The 17,168-nt window shown below is 38.6% G+C and overlaps 1 protein-coding gene across 4 annotated transcripts in view; it reads left to right on the forward strand.

Moving 5' to 3' along the window:
• LPP (LIM domain containing preferred translocation partner in lipoma) overlaps positions 1–17,168 on the forward strand; it is a 711,048-nt gene that overhangs the window by 303,180 nt on the left and 390,700 nt on the right. For all 4 annotated transcript variants that reach the window (XM_057545523.1, XM_057545524.1, XM_007195224.2 and 1 more), the window contains one exon: positions 2,823–2,935. In XM_057545523.1, the coding sequence (XP_057401506.1) occupies positions 2,823–2,935 (113 nt within the window). The remainder of the gene's footprint in view (positions 1–2,822; positions 2,936–17,168) is intronic.

Below are 17,168 nucleotides of genomic sequence, written 5' to 3' on the forward strand. Positions count from 1 at the left end.
TTTCATTTTTTTTTGAAGGCCAGTGAGTTTCTCAGTCCTGGCTGCACATTAGCATTATCTGGGTTTTAAAGGAATACGGGCATCTGATCCCTTCTCCCCATTCCTTTTCCCCATCCCTGAGATTCTGAGTGCATTGGTATGAGATAGAGTTTGGGCATCAGCATTTTTAGATAAGATTCCTTGGTGATTCTAGTATCTAGCCAATGTTTAGAACTCTTAGATGGAGTTAATAATGATTTATGAGACTTATAATTTTAATAAGGATATAGACAACATATATCTTCAGATGTGTACACCCAGAAGGATGAGAGAAGTAGAGATGTTTCTATATGACATGCCATTGAACCTTTCCAACTCTATGGGGTCCAAAGTAGGAATACTATGACACTTTGCTTAATGCAATGGTTCTCGAAGTGTGGTCACCAGGAGCACCAGCATCACCTGGGGATTTATTAGGAATGCAAATTATCAGACCCTGACCCAGAGCTACTGAATCAGAGCTTCTGGGAGTGGGACCCAGCAATCTGTGTTTTAACCAGACCTTCCAGTGATCCTAGTGAGCTCTAAAGTTTCAGAACCATCAGCATAGAGAGTTGTTGTGGGAGTAAGAGGTAGCCTAGGAAAATCTTAGCGCAGTGCCTGGTGCATGGTGAGAGTCCAAAAAACAGAGTACTCTAAAGATAGTGTGTTTGACTTCTTGGTAGCCTGAATATGGCTGGGAGCTAGACTTGACAGCTGTTAGCTACTCTTCCAACTCTAAGACTGTTACTTTTTTAAACTTTATTTTATTGAAGTATAGTTGATTTACAATGTGTTAATTTCTGCTGTATAGCGCAGTAATTCAGTCATACATATATGTGCATTATTTTTCATATTCTTTTCCACTATGGTTTATCATAGGATATTGAATATAGTTGCCTGTGTTATACAGTAGGACCTTGTTGTTTATCCATTCTATATATAATAGTTTGCATCTGCTAATCGTAAACTCCCAATCCATCCCTACCCCACCTCCCCCTCCCTCTTGGCAACCACAAATCTGTTCTCTGTGTAAGACTGTTATTTATAAGGCAAATGGAGCTCAACTGAACAATCTCAAAGGTGTATCAGAACAATCAGTCCAAGTCACCATCCTTCCACTGTGAGATTTAGACTCTTTCTTTTCTGAAGACCTAAGTTGTGATGTTTTGGTACTATCCAACAGTGACTCACTGAGTGGTAGAGACTATACTCTACCACTAAGTGTTGAACAGCTGAAATGCAAGGAAAAACTATTTATCCATAGAGGAGGACAGTTCCCCAACACGTCTAAAACATTATTGCTAAAAGGAAAAGGGCACATAGAGAAATTTTTTTTAGAAAATGAAGATTTCCTTTTCTTAATAGAATTTCTCGCAAAGAATATTTAAAAAGATTCCATACCAAGAACTGAAGAAGCGATGTTAGATTTCCTAGTATCCTAAAGCCTGGATAGTGTATAGCTTTCCAAATTGGATGTTTCTTATTCCAGTTTCTCCTAATCTTGTCCTGCACACACTTTTAGCTTAGTCTTTAGTAAATCATATTCTTAGAAGTGTTTCCTTCTCAGAAATCCTTAATGGATCCTCACTGCATGCACAATAAAATTCAGACTCTATGCTAGATGTGGGACACACTTAAAAGCTTATTTTCATACTGCTTTAATTTTTATAACCTACTAGTGTTATTTTACATTCCTGTGTTTATGCTATATTGTAACTTGCTTTTTTTTCTCTAGACTCTGATTTTTTTTTTTTTTTTTACCATTATGCCTCTATTTTCCTTTATTTCTGTCTAGCATGAACTTACTATCTACATCATAATGTTCAGGGACAATTTAAATACTCCAGTAAAGCTTCCTTGTTACTCCAAATGAATGTAAGCTTTCCTTTATCTTAACTTCCAAAAGAGTTTGTAGAGCTTAATAAATTGCACCTTGTGTTACCTTACCTGTTTACACATTTTTTTCCTTCTCTGCTTGACTGAACATTTATTGAGAACAAGCAACAAGTCTCATACACCTCAGTAATCCACCACTCCAAGCACCTTCCCTGTTCTGGCTAAATGTACTTGACGCGCTTCTACACCAGCTTTATGTCACTTCTAAGTATCCCGTCTGATCCTTATTATTCTGAAAGTTAAGGATGCTAATTAAACGAGGAGAACTTAGGGAATAATTGCTGTGCAGGACAAAAAATTATGTGTCAAAGCCAATTAACAAAGCAGTAAAATGCCAGCTAATGCAAATCTTCCGTGACTTATGATGGGGTTGCATCGTGAAAAACCCACTGTAAGTTGAAAATATTAAGTGGAAAATGTATTTAATACACCTAATCTACCAAACATCATAGCTTAGCCTTGCCTACCTTAAACATGCCCAGAACACTTACATTTAGCCTACAGTTGGGCAAAATCATGTAACACAAAGCCTATTTTATAATAAAAAGTTGAGTATATTATGTCATGTATTGGACACTGTACTGAAAGTGAAAAACAGAATGGTTGTGAGGGCACAGAATGGTTGTAAGTGTATGGGTTGTTCACCCCGGCGATCTCCTGGCTGACTGGGAGCTGAGGCTGCCTGCCGAAGCCCAGCATCACAACAGTATTGCACCCCATATGATTAGCCCAGGAATAGATCAAAATTCAAAGTACGTTTTTTGTTGAATGCCTGTTGCTTTTGCACCGTGGTAAAGTCGAGAAATTATAGGTGGAACCGTCATAAGTTGGGGACTGTCTGTGTTTGTAAGAGTGCTATAGTATTGCATCTGTGTTAATTTCATGTGTGTGTTTCCTTTCCACAGGTGATTTTCTTCCACCCCCGCCTCCACCTCTAGATGATTCCAGTGCTTCTCCATCGGGCTCTGGGAACTTCCCTCCTCCACCTCCCCTTGATGACAGTGCTTTCAGGGCACAGGTAAGATCTGGGGTTGAAGTCATGTTTATAAGCCATGCTAGGAATCATGAATTCTGAGATTGTTTCTGTGATGGATAAACATTTATCCAGAGCCTACAGAGAGCTTTACACCTCACAAAGCACTAAGGCATTTTAATGCCAACTGCCCAGCTCAAGCTTCCCAGAGTTCTGCTGGCTTGCCCTCTGAAGCCCTGGAAATCCTTTTACCTGCTAATTTTATTTTGAAACTGAAAGTCATTCTTTAGGAATGCCATTTGAGAAGTCCACATTTTCTTGTTATCCTGGAGACACACAACCAGGCTTTTTTATTGCCTTTTTTCTCTTTCCACAGACATTGCATTCTAAATGAGTAAGGCTGATATTTTAAGGTTCTGGCTGGTCACTGTGGGTACTAATTGGTCAGCAACATCTTTCTAGCAAAAGCAACAGCAAAATTTCTTAGGTTTTCTCTTCTGAGTGAGGTCAGGCGTGCACAGTATGGTATGTATTGACTATTTAGAAGTATTTGTGCTCCAGGGGGTGTTGATAGCAAAGTGACTCAGGGCTAGATTCAGAAGCAACAGTAAAAGTTCTCAGCCTGTGTTCATGTAGAGCCACTGGTGACCAGCTGCCACTGTTTAGGCAGTTAAATGCCAGTTATGTCAGGAAGGAAGACTAAATAATATTGTCATAAAATTATTGTCATATTTTTAGGGGTGATGATGTTACTATAGATATGTCAAAGAAAAAAATCCTTATTTTTTAGAGAAATATCGGCAGGATTGGTCAATGAAGTGGAATAGTGCCTGGTATTTGCTTTAAAATCAAAAGAATCTAAAAAAGAGTGGGTATGTGTATATATATGTGTATATATGTATATATATACATATATATATATAACTGATTCACTTTGCTGTACACCTGAAGCTAACACAACAGTGTAAATCAACTATACTCCAATAAAAAAGAATCGTAAGAGTAGGGAGCTACTGAGTGAGAATATAGGTGAGAAAATATTAGTTATGAGTTGATAATTGTTGGGTGCATGGAGGTTTAATTCATTATTTGTTCTACCTTTGTACATTTCCCATAATAAATTTTAAAGAGGAAAAGCCATAGAAAGTAACTGCTTAAATAGTTCAGTTCATTGTGTGACTTTTTTTCTCTTAAATTTCAGGTTAGAGGAGACAAAGGTAGAAATGATTAATTCACTCAACAAATATTTCTCTGCTCTGTGTGGGCACCTTTATAGCACTACGTATTCTATATCAAAAAAGACAAACAGGGTTCTGCCCTTATGAAACTTACATGTTAGTAAGGGCTGTTCTTTGCATATTGTTTAATTTATGCAATTAAACACTTTGCTTAGTCTATCTTCTTTCTTGAATAGTTATGTAACTATTTTGTAAGCATTTAAAATCCTGAGTTCTGAAAAGTTTGCTTGACCTTGTGACAGAAGAGTTGTGTTTGATACTAGTTGAGCAGCTTATTCTTGTCACATGATCTCGACCAGGTCACCCTAAGGCCCCCTTTTCTTGTAATTAAAGATAAGATAACTGTTTCTACCTCTAAGAATTAAATGAAATACAGATGGATTTGAATGTACTAAACTATAATCACCTTATAGATATTTTGATGTTATAACTGTCGCCATATAAAAGTAACAGCAACAAGAATAATAATAAGGCTTGCCAAAGGTTTCATTAAGAAAAATCAAACCTGGGGCTTTCATAAAATTACAAGAAGTCTTTTTCTGTATAGATCTTGTCCTGTTAACTATATCCAAACTATGACTTTGTTTTTGAAAAGGAAGGAAATAAACAAAAAGCTTGTTGCCATGTTGGCTTATGTTCTATAAAACAGAAGGAAGAAGGATAAAAAAATAAAACAGAATTTGCCAAATGGAAAAGGGCAGATCTGGTAGGAGAGGTGTGTTGTTATTGAATATGTGGAAGATTGTTGGCAAGTTCAAAAGAAAATGGGCAGGGACTTCCCTGGTGGCGCAGTGGTTAAGAATCCGCCTGCCAATGCAGGGGACACGGGTTCGAGCCCTGGTCCGGGAAGATCCCACATGTCGTGGAGCAACTAAGCCCGCGAGCCACAACTACTGAGCCCGCGAGCCACAACTACTGAAGCCCACGTGCCTAGAGCCCGTGTTCCGCAACAAGAGAAGCCACTGCAATGAGAAGCCCGCGCACCACAAGTAAGAGTAGCCCCCTCTCGCTGCAACTAGAGAAAGCCCGCATGAAGCAACAAAGACCCAACACAGCCAAAAATAAATAAATAAAGTAAATAAATTTAAAAAAAAAAGAAGAAGAAGAAAATGGGCATGTCCTTTCCTTGTGTGGTGGTGATGTGATGTGATAGAGGCTTGGTCCCACTCTGGCCATATTTGCCCCAACTTTAGATTTGAGCTACGATGGAACTCAGAGTAATGTAATCACAGGAGAAAATTCTGCACGTTTTTCTCCCAGCCAATGGTGAAAACTCCTGTTGCCAAGTCCAAATTATAGCTGGTAAATGTGTGTTTTTATGTAGAAATCTGTTTATGTTTCCAGCCAGATCTTCAGGTCAGAGCCAAAAGAACCTCTATTAAGTGTGACTCTAAGAATTATAAGTTTTTCAGAGCTGAAAGGGACCTAAGAGATCATTGAGTCTAAACCTGGTGCCAGGCATCTGGTTACAGCTTTTCAAATACTTGCTGAATGAATTAATTCCCTCTCTTCACAAGTGAGGAAACTGAGACCCAAGAAGATGTGGATCCTATAGTTTCTGACAGAACTCTTTTGAGAAATCTTGACTCTTTATCTGTCCTTCCTCTCACTTTGCACGTGATTTTGCTTCAGGCCTCTCAAGACTCTGAGGTTCCGATGAGGGGGTAACGTGCTTTTGTTTGGAAGGACCAGGTGTTGTTGGAGTTTTGCTTGTCTCTGAATTTCTGATGCATGCTGTAAACTTTTTTCTTTTTCCTTTGCAAAAGGCAAATATTTAGTGTCAAGAATTCTTGTTTTGAGAATTCTCATTTTTGTGCGAAAAGATGAATCTTGGAAAATCAATGAGAGATTTTCTCTTCTGTCAGTATCGGTTTGAGCATAGTGGCTGTAAGGTTTGGGGTGTCACTTCATTCATTCGTTATTCATTCATTCATGATAAGTTGAATAACTTCTATAAGTCAGACACATACGCTGGGGTTTATAGCCTTAGAACTTGTCATCATGGGTCTAGCGCCCTGAGTCTCAACGTTGGAACTGTTAGCTTTGTTTGATCTCATGCCACAGTTGGTAATTCCTTTCTATTTCAGCCAGCCAATGGGCAGGCTTATAGCATTGTTTAGAGAAGTTTTAGAGAGGGAGACTATGTCATAGAATTTCAGGTTTGCAAGGGAATTATAGATCATAACTTAAGTGCCTTTTCTGTCATTTGACTCTCCTAATTTTTTTTCAATTTAACAAAATGTTTATGGGTGACTGCTACAGCTGAGGCAATGTTGAAGGCCAAGGAATAGATCAGATACAACCTCCGATTCAAGCTTGGAAGATGCATATATACCCAACTTCTAAATTAAGGTGTTTCGTAGTAAATTATTCCTTAGTCATCATGCTTTGATCGGAAGCACAATCTTAGTCCTATATTGAGGTAGAGGGTGGGGGAAATAAATTAACTATGTCTAGAGACATGCAAGAAGGATTCTTGGAAACAATTTCAATTGAACTGAACTTTGATGGCTAATTAGGATCTTAATTTTCAAATGGGGGAATGGAATTTTAGGCAATAAAGCAACAAGTATAAGAATACAGAATATTCTGAAGAATATTCTGAAATCATTACAGGTATTTGTTATTATTGAAATATAAGGTTGACATCCCCAGGTCTGTTGTTGGGTGCCAAGTGGTGCTTTTAACACACCATCAGACAAAATGTGTTGCCCTTGTGGGAAGCCCTATGCAAATAGCTCTGAGTTGTCTGGTAGACTTCCTTGAGCTCCTCAGGGATTTACCTGCTGATACCCGATGGCTTTGAGTTCAGGTGCCCGATATTTAACTTCCTCTTTTTATGACATGTTTGCTTGACTTTTTCTTCATGACCACCAGCTGACATCTCCTCACTCTGCCTCGCTCTTTGTGACCCAGAGCGTGGCTTGCTTTTACGTGTCTGTGCTCCTGGGCTTTTACCTTTCCAGTTCCCATCACCTCTTCCATTCCTTCAGGCAGATGGCTGCCTTTGCTAGGGTAACTCCAGCCCCTCCACCTCAGAAAACAGACTGTTTCATCCATTGCTGGTTACTCCAGGTATTACAAATGTCTTTCTCTTATTGAACTGAAACTTGTCCCTTTATGATTTCCTCATACTGATTTTCTTCCTACCCTCTTAGAAAATGATGTGCATTCAAAGGAACTGTCTGGCCAGGAGAGAGAGAGGTGGTGTCTCTCTCAAGGGGGTGATCCATAAAACTCCTGAAAGAGGTCACTTTTCTGAGGAGAGCATGAAAACAGTGTCATGTGAGCTATTCACTGAACTTGGGGAAATGCCCAGAGTTTGTTGAAAAGAGAAGGAGGAAGAGAGACTTCTTTTTTTTTTTTTTTTAATTTTTAATTTTTAAAAATTTATTTTATTGGAGTATAGTTGGAGTATAGTTGATTTACAATGTTGTGTTAATTTCTGCTGTACAGTGAAGTGATTCAGTTATATATACATTCTTTTTCATATTATTTTCCATTATGGTTTATCACAGGATATTGAATAGAGTTCCCTGTGCTATAAGGTAGGGCCTTGTTGTTTATCCATTCTATATATATTAGTTTGCATCTGCTAATCCCAAACTCCCAATCCATCCCTCCCTCCCCTTTCCCCCAACCTTCCTAGGCAACCACAGGTCTGTACTCTATGTCTATGAGTCTGTTTCTGGAGAAACTTCTGAAATCCTTTATTGTCTTGTCTTAAAGTCAGGGTCCAAAAGTTTGTGGGCTAAGTCATTTCTACTCTTGTGAAAACAATTTCAAAGCTCATAGATGTGTAGGGTGAATGGTGGATTGTAGTCATTTATCTACTTACTCATTTTATATATTTCATTTATCAATAATAGCTTAAAAATCTATTGATGTTTCAGTAGAACTGGAACTGAAATCTGTGTCCTGTGACCCTTAGTCTAGTGCTATCATGATGACAGGTACGGAATGACAGAATTTTACTTGTAGACGTAGAGAACTCAGGCCCCCAGCCATGGGCACATTCATTCATGAGCTCACAGAAATAGGCAGCAGGCCTTGCTTTATATGGTTTGGACATACCCTACCATAGAAGTCATCCCTTCTGCTACCTGGTAGTGGGGTGAGGAAGGAAGAGGCTGGGTGAAAAAGGAGATCCAGTCTACAAAAATTAAGAGCAGAGATGCAGTATTGCCAGAGCAAAACCAAAATGCTCAGCAAAAGCTTTAATCTACTCTGAAGTGCTTATCCTTCCTGTGTAGTGAGGATATAAGAATATCTTGATCCATGAAAACATACCAGAGGAGTGACCGTGATGCTTATTTCTTCCTGGCCCTTTGCCTTGTTCCTTTGGGTCTTGTGTTAGCGAGGGCCCCTAGTTGATTTGTAGGGTTGTTTGTGACCCTGGCAACAACAGTAGCAGCAGCAGCTTGCTTTATGATTATCTCCTCCTTTTACGGTCCACACATGTAGAGGAGTGTATGTTTAGCAGGGCTGGTGGGTTCTTAGGCATGTCACAGCCTCCGGGCAGTGTGACTTTCTAGAAGCGAATGTCGGAGTTTTCCTGTTTGCCTTTCGCTCTGAATCATCCTCCGATTGGGTATTCAGATGAGAAATGAGATATTTTTGGTGTCTAGACTTATAAAAACTTCTTTGAAAGTAGCAGGCCACAGCCGGTAGGGAGTATTCCAATGTTTCATTTAGTAATTTGACCCTTTTTCATGAATGTCACAGTTTCTCTTCCTTGTTTTTTAAGAATCTATTTTAAAAGGTAAACCCTTTCCCAGGGATCGATAGTGGAGTATGTGTACACATGCATGCTCAGTCACCCATATCAACTCAATTACCACTGCTGCTACTCTTTTGAAATAATCTAGGACACATGCATGTATTCTGCAGTGAAAGTTTGGCTGATTGCTGGGCAAGAAAAGTCTAGGGGGGAAATAGGTTGCGGTCAGTTCTGTTGTGTGTTGAGATAACCAATGAGGTTAGATTTGCTTTAGCTCCTGAGTTTCTTTATTGGGAGTAATTTACAATATTTGCATATTTCAGAAAATTTCCTGTGCCCAAATTAAGTGAAACTTAAGTTGGTTCTTTCTGAGTCAGTGGAAGTTTTTATCCCATTTTGTCTTTCCCATCAAGAATCTTAGTGATTCCTTCAAAGCTGAAATACATTTATTTATTTTTTGTACATCTAAAAAGTAATGCATGTTTTTTATTAGTAATGTAAGTAAATCAAACAATATGGAGTAAATATTTTCAAACATGTTTCTCTATCAAGGAAAAATTATGATATGCATATGTGCCCTACTCCCAATATATATACCATATGAAATTTGAGCATTCCTTTTCCTGCCTCATCTAAAGTATTATTAACACAGTTTGGAGAATGTGTTGCAATATTTTAAACTTTATAACACCTCTTTTTAAAGAATTATTTCTCACATTAAATTGTACCATCACATTATTAATAAACTATAGCTTTTGCTTATTGCATTGTTTCTTGTTTGCTATTTCTTTTTCTTGAATTCATCATACTGGTTCTTTTTTGTACTTTTTTTTTTTTTTCTAATTCCTCCTACAGTACTTTATAAAATATTTATTTATTTATTTACTTACTTATTTGTTTATTTATTTGGGAAAGGCTACATGGATGATATATTTTCTAAGTCCTTGCATATCTGAAATGTGAAAATATGTCCAAAAAAATGACTTTTTTTTTGGTTTCATTGTTAAGTAAAAGTTTGGCTGCAAGTAGAATTCTAGGGTCAAATTTTCTTTACCTCAATATTCAACAAAGATTTCTATGTTATTACTTTGTATCATTCATTCTTTAGTGTTACAGATGAGAAATCTGATGCCAGTCTGATTCTTTTTCCAATTTAGTAACTTTTTCTTGTTTGATCTGTAAGCTTTGTTTGTGGGATTCAGCAATTCTACTACACTGTTTCTAGATACAGCTTCCCTCACCCTCACCCTAATATTTCTACTCAGTATTCAGTGAATCTGTTTGATCTGAGGAGTCAAGTTTTTATTTAGCTAAGGGGGATTTTCTTGTGATGTTGGGAAAATGAGTTTTAATTTTTCATTTGCCGTTTTCTCCCTTATGGAACTTCTATTTTATGGTTTTGGATTTTTTCCCCCCACTCTTCATATTGGTATTCTTTTTCAATAGTTCTACCATATGGAAGAATCCCTATTGCTTGCTTCCTTTCTTTATTTTTAATTTTGTGGTGATGATGTACTCTCAAATTATAAGTGCTATATACACCTGAATTTAGGGAGAAAATGTGCTTTGGGGCCGCTCTGAATCTGCTGTTCTGGTAGACTTAGCTCGCTTGTACTCCAAACTTTATCTTTTATCTAGATCAGAAACCATACAGTCCTTTACTTGCCACTTTTTTTTTTTAATTGGAGTATAATTGCTTTACAATGTTATGTTAGTTTCTGCTGTACAATGAAGTGATTAAACAGACCAATCACAAGTAATGAAATTGAAACTATAATTAAAAATCTTCCAACAAACAAAAGTCCAGGATCAGACGGCTTCACAGGCAAATTATATCAAACATTTAGAGAAGAGCTAACACTTGTCCTTCTCAAACTCTTCCAAAAAATTGCAGAGGGAGGAACGCTCCCAAACTCGTTCAGTGAGGCCACCATCACCCTGATACCAAAACCAGACAAAGATATCACAAAAAAAGAAAATTACAGACCAATTATCACTGATGAACATAGACGCAAAAATCCTCAACAAAATACTAGCAAACAGAGTCCAGCAGCACATTAAAAGGATCATACACCACGATCAAGGGGGATTTACCCCAGGGATGCAAGGATTCTTCAATATACGCAAATCAATCAATGTGATACACCATATTAACAAATTGAAGAATAAAAACCATATGATCATCTCAATAGATGCAGAAAAAGCTTTTGACAAAATTCAACACCCATTTATGAGAAAAACTCTCCAGAAAGTGGGCATAGAGGGAACCTACCTCAACATATAGTCCTTTAAATATCAGGTCAGCCACAGGGTGTGTGCATCCAGTCGTCACTGTGTGGGAGGCCAGGGAATGGGTTTCCCTTAGATACACATGTCAAGAGCAGAACAGCAAGCATCAAGGCTGTTTATTAGTTGTGAAGATCCCTTGGCGGGTAGCAAAGCCCCTGTTTTACATGCTGTACATATATGCCCAGTGAGGGCAGCAGTAGGTTGTGGCCAGCCCTTCTGCAGGGTGTTCTCTGCTTGAGTTCTCAGTTTCCTCCCTCACTTTTTCCCCATTCATGCCTTTCTATGACTATGTCACCAGGAGTGTCAGGGATTGTGGCAAAGTACCTTTTATTAGAAGGAATGAACTCATTAAGTGATTTCACTGCTGTTTTGACTGGCTTTCAGTATGTACCCCAAACTTCCTTTTCTAAGAGGCTCCACCACCCCCTCACCTTTTTTGTCAAGGCAGTTTGAAGTCAGCTCAGATATTGCTATCTTTTGCTATTTATCTCAGGCTCACGCTGCTGCCCTTGAGGGCGCCACCACAGAAAAGCCCTCCCTGATTGCATCATCTAGGCCAAGTAAAACTTCAGGGACAACATAGTATGATGGCGAACACTTTAAGTGCTGATCCAGACTACCTGGGGTCACACTTGGCTCCCCACTCACTAGCTATGTGACTATGATCATGTTATCTAACCTTTTCATGCCCCTGTTTGCTTATCTGTAGAATGGGAATAATTGTTGTACCTACCTCTTTGGGTTGTTGTGAGGTTACATAGAGAATATCATATGAGCCTGCCGTAGCCTAGAGCTTAGTAAATGTTTACCATTGATGCTATTATGGTTACACTGTTCTGGGTTAACTGGTCTCTGTGCTGAGTTCTGGCATAGTTATTGCTGTCCTTTGCTTTGTACCACACCTCCCCAAGGTTCACTAATGATGCCATCCCTTGCTCTTACATGCTTGAGGATTTTAAGGCTTTTTGCCAAAGAAATACTCCCACAAGCTCTTTCGTCAAAATGATTGAATTAAATAATCTTAGATCTCTTATGACTCTAAAATTCAATGCCCCAAGGTGTTATTACCAATAATAAAATATTAGCTTTTTTATAACTTCATAGTTGTTTACAAACTGCAAAATACTTTATATTATTGAATTTGATCTTCATAAGTAAGAATAGCACACATTTAATTTAACAAATACAAAAAAAAATTAAGCCTCAAAGATTTGAGCCAGCTTGTTTAGATTTCACAACAAGTTTCATGGAAGCAGTGATTTAGTTTTGAATGGATAAAAACAAAAACAAAATGCATTTGGGGGACTTTTAAGCCTCTTGGCTTAGTATCAAATCCCTACAAATGAGAGAAGGCAGATCATTTTAAATTCTCAAAAAGCAGCCAAAGTCATCAACAATATGTGTTTATGGCTAGTGGCCAGGGGCCACCAAGATAGCTTTCTTTGTAATTCTTTAGTGGAAATAAGCACATCTTCCATCCCAGCCTCCAGCATATTCCCTGACAATCCCCTCACCAATTGTACCATGTACTTCTTATCCATGGATTTGGTAAGGAAGCCCTATTGGGCTCACAGATCCTTTAGTTCCTTTGTAATTTCCGTAATCCACTCAACATGAGCACAAAACAACTTGATCCGAAAGAAGGGGTAAAAGTGGGCATGGAGGATGCCAAAACCAAAAACCGAGGGCATTAACTCATATTTTATTTTTGAAACTCTAATGTTTTAGGGAGATTTTCTGTGCATAGCTAATTTGGGTTGATCCATTCAAAAGTCAGGTATTTAAAACTGAAAATATGTTATTGCATGCAGTACTTATATGAATCCTTGAGGGGTTAAGCTATTATTATCATTATTTTATCATTAACTTTTGTGAGTTTGACCTGTCCAAGGCTCTTACCCTGTAAATTTCATAAATTCCAAAATTGACATTGTTTTGTTGTTTTGTTGTTAATGAAAGACTTTCATATACTTTATCTCACTTGAGCCTTTAAATAACTTATGAAGGGGAAGGGTAGGGATAATTCTCCACCTTGTGCTAGTGAAGGGACTGAGGCTCAGAGAGTTAGGTAATAGTCCAGGTTTCCATAGTATTAGGTGTCTTGGGGCAGGAATGAGACCCTACCTTTTTCTGAGTCATGCCAGTCCATTTCTTTCTCTTTTGGCAGCACTGCTTTATTGTTACTCTTCCTTTGTACTGTTTTTCAATGAAGGACACAAAACACCAATTGTCATATTCCTCTCCAAGTAATTTCATTAATTGGTAGCCTATGCTTTTATGAGTTTGGTTGTAAAATCCTCTATTGCAATATTGTCTTTAGCCTTTTTAAAATTGTCTGCATCTTTACAGATTGGAAGATTGTACTTTGACATTAAAATACAGGAAAGTTGCTTGTAGACCTTTAAAATGGAATTTTTTCCAAATTTTTTGTTTGTTTTTATATTTATTTTGTCAGTAAACTTCAGTAAAGATGTCAATCCTTATTACTGTAGAAAAAAGTAAAGTTGGCGGTACCTGGTGTAAACAAGGAGAGAGAGAAAGAGAGAGAGATCTGAGAGAGGGAGAGCAAGAGCCAGAGCCCAGACATGCCCTCCTTTCCCCATAGTTTGTTTCATTCCCTTTAGTGCTTAAAGGAGTCTGTGCCTATCCTAAAACCACCTTCTGTTTTGACCTGTAGATGACACATCCATATGATATGTGATTTGGGGAGGGTCATCTCTAAGAGCCAGATCTCTCAATTTTTCAGTCTTAGAACTAGTATGATAATTCTATTTCTCTCATCTTCTGGTTTTTTTTTTGGACAGTCAGATGAAAATAACCCATTTGATAGCACTTTCTGAATCAGTAATTAAAGGATTTACCTTAAAATATGTATTTTTCATAACATTATTTTAGCATCCTTGAGCTTTAATTCTTTCTATTAGAAATTATATATTTAGAGCAATGATTAACTGAATGGCCTTCAATGGTATATTTGATGTATGATGTGTATTGAAAAGAGCATGGCAAACTGTCCCCTGAACACAGATTTAAGGATTCACGTCATATGTGCCCTTGAGAGTCAGGGTCCTGACTTCAGAAAACCTGTCTCAGAACTGCACAGAGGACCTGGCTGGCTCAGACTCAGGTATTCCATTGAGAGATGATCAAACAATTAAATAAAAAATACAGCAACCAGAAGAATATTTCACTGTGCACATTCAGGGAACTTCATCATTTTTATTATCATTTTACATCAAGCCATTTTGTAACTTGAAATGTGCCTATTGGATTGTTTTCATTTCCTTTTAGCTCATTGAAAGCCATACAGTGTCACTTTAGTACTTCTTTTCTGACCCAGTGGGGACAGAAACCAGTTTTCGGGCATGGCAACTACTACAGAAAACTATTTCCGCAGTTACAGATTCAGCAAATGAGGCTGTCCCCCCTCCCCCTCCACCATGTTTCTCTCCGATTTTAAGTTACAGTCCTACCATGAACTTAAGTCATTTCAACTCTATTGAAATGGCTCTTGCATGCATCTGCTGCCACCTACCCCACCACCCCCACCCAATCCCTGATTCGCTAATGACTGTTATTTTTCTGAGACGTTCTTCTACCTCTGTCAGGCAAGGAACACTCTTGATGACTTGAACCTCCTTGCTTCCTCCTTCAATTTTCATTAAAAAGAACCTCCTTGGGGGACTTCCCTGGTGGCGCAGTGGTTAAGACTCCATGCTCCCAATGCAGGGGGCCCGGGTTCGATACCTGGTCAGGGAACTAGATCCCACATGTGTGTTGCAACTAAGGAGCCCATGAGCCACAACTAAGGAGCCCGCCTGCTGCAACTAAGACCCAGTGCAAATAAATAAATAAATACATAAATATTAAAAAAAAAAAAAAAGAACCTCCTTGGTTCCTTTGCTAGATCTGCAACTATTCCTTTTCTTTCTTAGAACTCCCTTTTTCTTTTTTTCTGTCCCTAATTTTTTAGGTGCCCACTCAGTGTTCTCCCTTTTGACCTTCTGTCTTCTCTCAGTAGAAGTCACAACTCTCACAGAGTCAACTTCCATCCCTGTCTATTTAATGACTTGGACTGGTTACGACTCTTGGCACTGTGTCTTTCTTTGACAACTATTGTGCCATTTATCCATAGAAAATCTTTCCACAGGGAGCACCTTCACATTCAATAGGTGTACAAATTCTACTCACGTCTTCCCCCAAAACTTCCATTCTGTTAGAGGTACCACCATGTTTTCTTGGCTCCCAAATTCTAAACTCTGTGGTCACTGTTGATGTGTCTTGCTTTTTAAATATATCTATCACCAACATCTGATTTTTTTTTTTTTTTGGTTCAAAATGACTCTCAGGTTTGCTCTAGTCTCTTCATTTTCGATGTCCTAGTTCATTCCTTCTCCATATCACAATAGACTCATTGCTTTGTGTTTTTTTTCCCTTCCAGCTGCATTTCCCTAACCGATTAGTCTTTGAAAAATGTTATTTTCCTTCTATGGCTTTTTTTGACTGCCACACTAAATTTCCTCTCTTAGTTGATTTTCAGAGTACTCCAGGACCTACCTCATCCTTTAAAGTACACCTTATCTCCCACTGTGCTCTTTTCATCTTTGCTCTTGCGAGGCTGATGGCGTCACTGTCAGTTTCCCATGTGAGTTAATTCTCCTTGTGTCTTTCTTGGTGCCTGAAGTATCCTCAGCTCTCAGCTGATCAGGAATCCTCCCCATTTTTTAAAAGCCTAATTCATACCCTCTGACACCACCAGATGTGTCATCCCCATCTCTCCCTTCTTTGCATCCTGACTCTATTGACTGGGTGGTGTGGTGCAGTGACATGAACCTAGGGTTTAGTGCCAGGAAGCTCTGCTCTATTGCTTACCAGTTGTGTTACCAGTTATCTTCACATGCAAAATGGGAATGATCACTTAGAAAGTTATTTTGAGGATTCCTTAAGGTAAAGAGTATAGAGTATCCAGTAGTATCTGGTTCATAGTAAAGGCTACAGTGAATCAGTTAATGGATAAATCAGTTAATTATGTTTCATTTTGCTGCCACTGGATATATGCCTGTTTGTGGACTGATGTAATTATATCATGTGCCTCCAATCTCTATATCATAAAGCCAGAATCAAAATACGACACGGGGGAGACCTGTAGAAATCACTTAACATCACAAATCCTAGAGCCTCAGCTTCGAAAGGCTCATAATCCAGTTCATCTTTCCTGTGATGAGGAAATGGGTGCCCGGATTTCTTGAGTTAACTGCCCAGGGTGACACAGTAGGAGAGGTGACCCCAACCCGCATCCCAGCTGGAAGTTCTGGACTCACAGATTTGAATGCTATCTATTACTCTCTTGTTATTCCCCTTTTAGAAACTGTCTGAAGGTTGGATCACAGCTCACATTCCTGTATCACCCATAGTGTTTATCTCATTGAGGGATATTTGGTAGATATTTGTGGATTGATTGATTCATTCTTTGTCTTGGCAATAAGAATTCTCTGGAAACCTCTGTGGAGTATGTACTGTACATAGGCTTATCACCCTTTTGATGCTGTTGTAAACATTCAAAGGGTCCAAAATGTACACTTCTGTGCACTGGCTCAGCATGGTGGGGAAAGGAAACGGGAGAGGAAGTTATATTATATACATCTTGAGCAAATCAAGCTTTTCTATTTTTAGTCCTTGCTACTGTTTGGAAAGTACAACCCTGTTCATGGCAGTCTGGCATGTATCTCCTTAGTGCCATTTCAAAAAGGGAAAAAAATAAATATGGGAATTTTTTGTAGTGAAAATAGTTACTCAGTGAAATCACATAAGTTCCTTCTTTTTCTCTTGATGAAACCTCAAACCCACTAGGCACAGATTCCTCAACCTCAACTATGCATGTCAAAGGCTCATGCAGTGGAGGAGACTGTAGTCAACAAAACCGAGGATGGCAAGATGTGCTCTGGTGCCTGAGAGACAGGGCAGAGAAGGCAGGGGGAGGGGAGGGAGACACCTCCATCAGTGGAGTCTTGGCCGGCTACCAGATGATGCC

Source organism: Balaenoptera acutorostrata, chromosome 4 (assembly GCF_949987535.1).
Source record: "Balaenoptera acutorostrata chromosome 4, mBalAcu1.1, whole genome shotgun sequence".
Taxonomy (NCBI): domain Eukaryota; kingdom Metazoa; phylum Chordata; class Mammalia; order Artiodactyla; family Balaenopteridae; genus Balaenoptera; species Balaenoptera acutorostrata.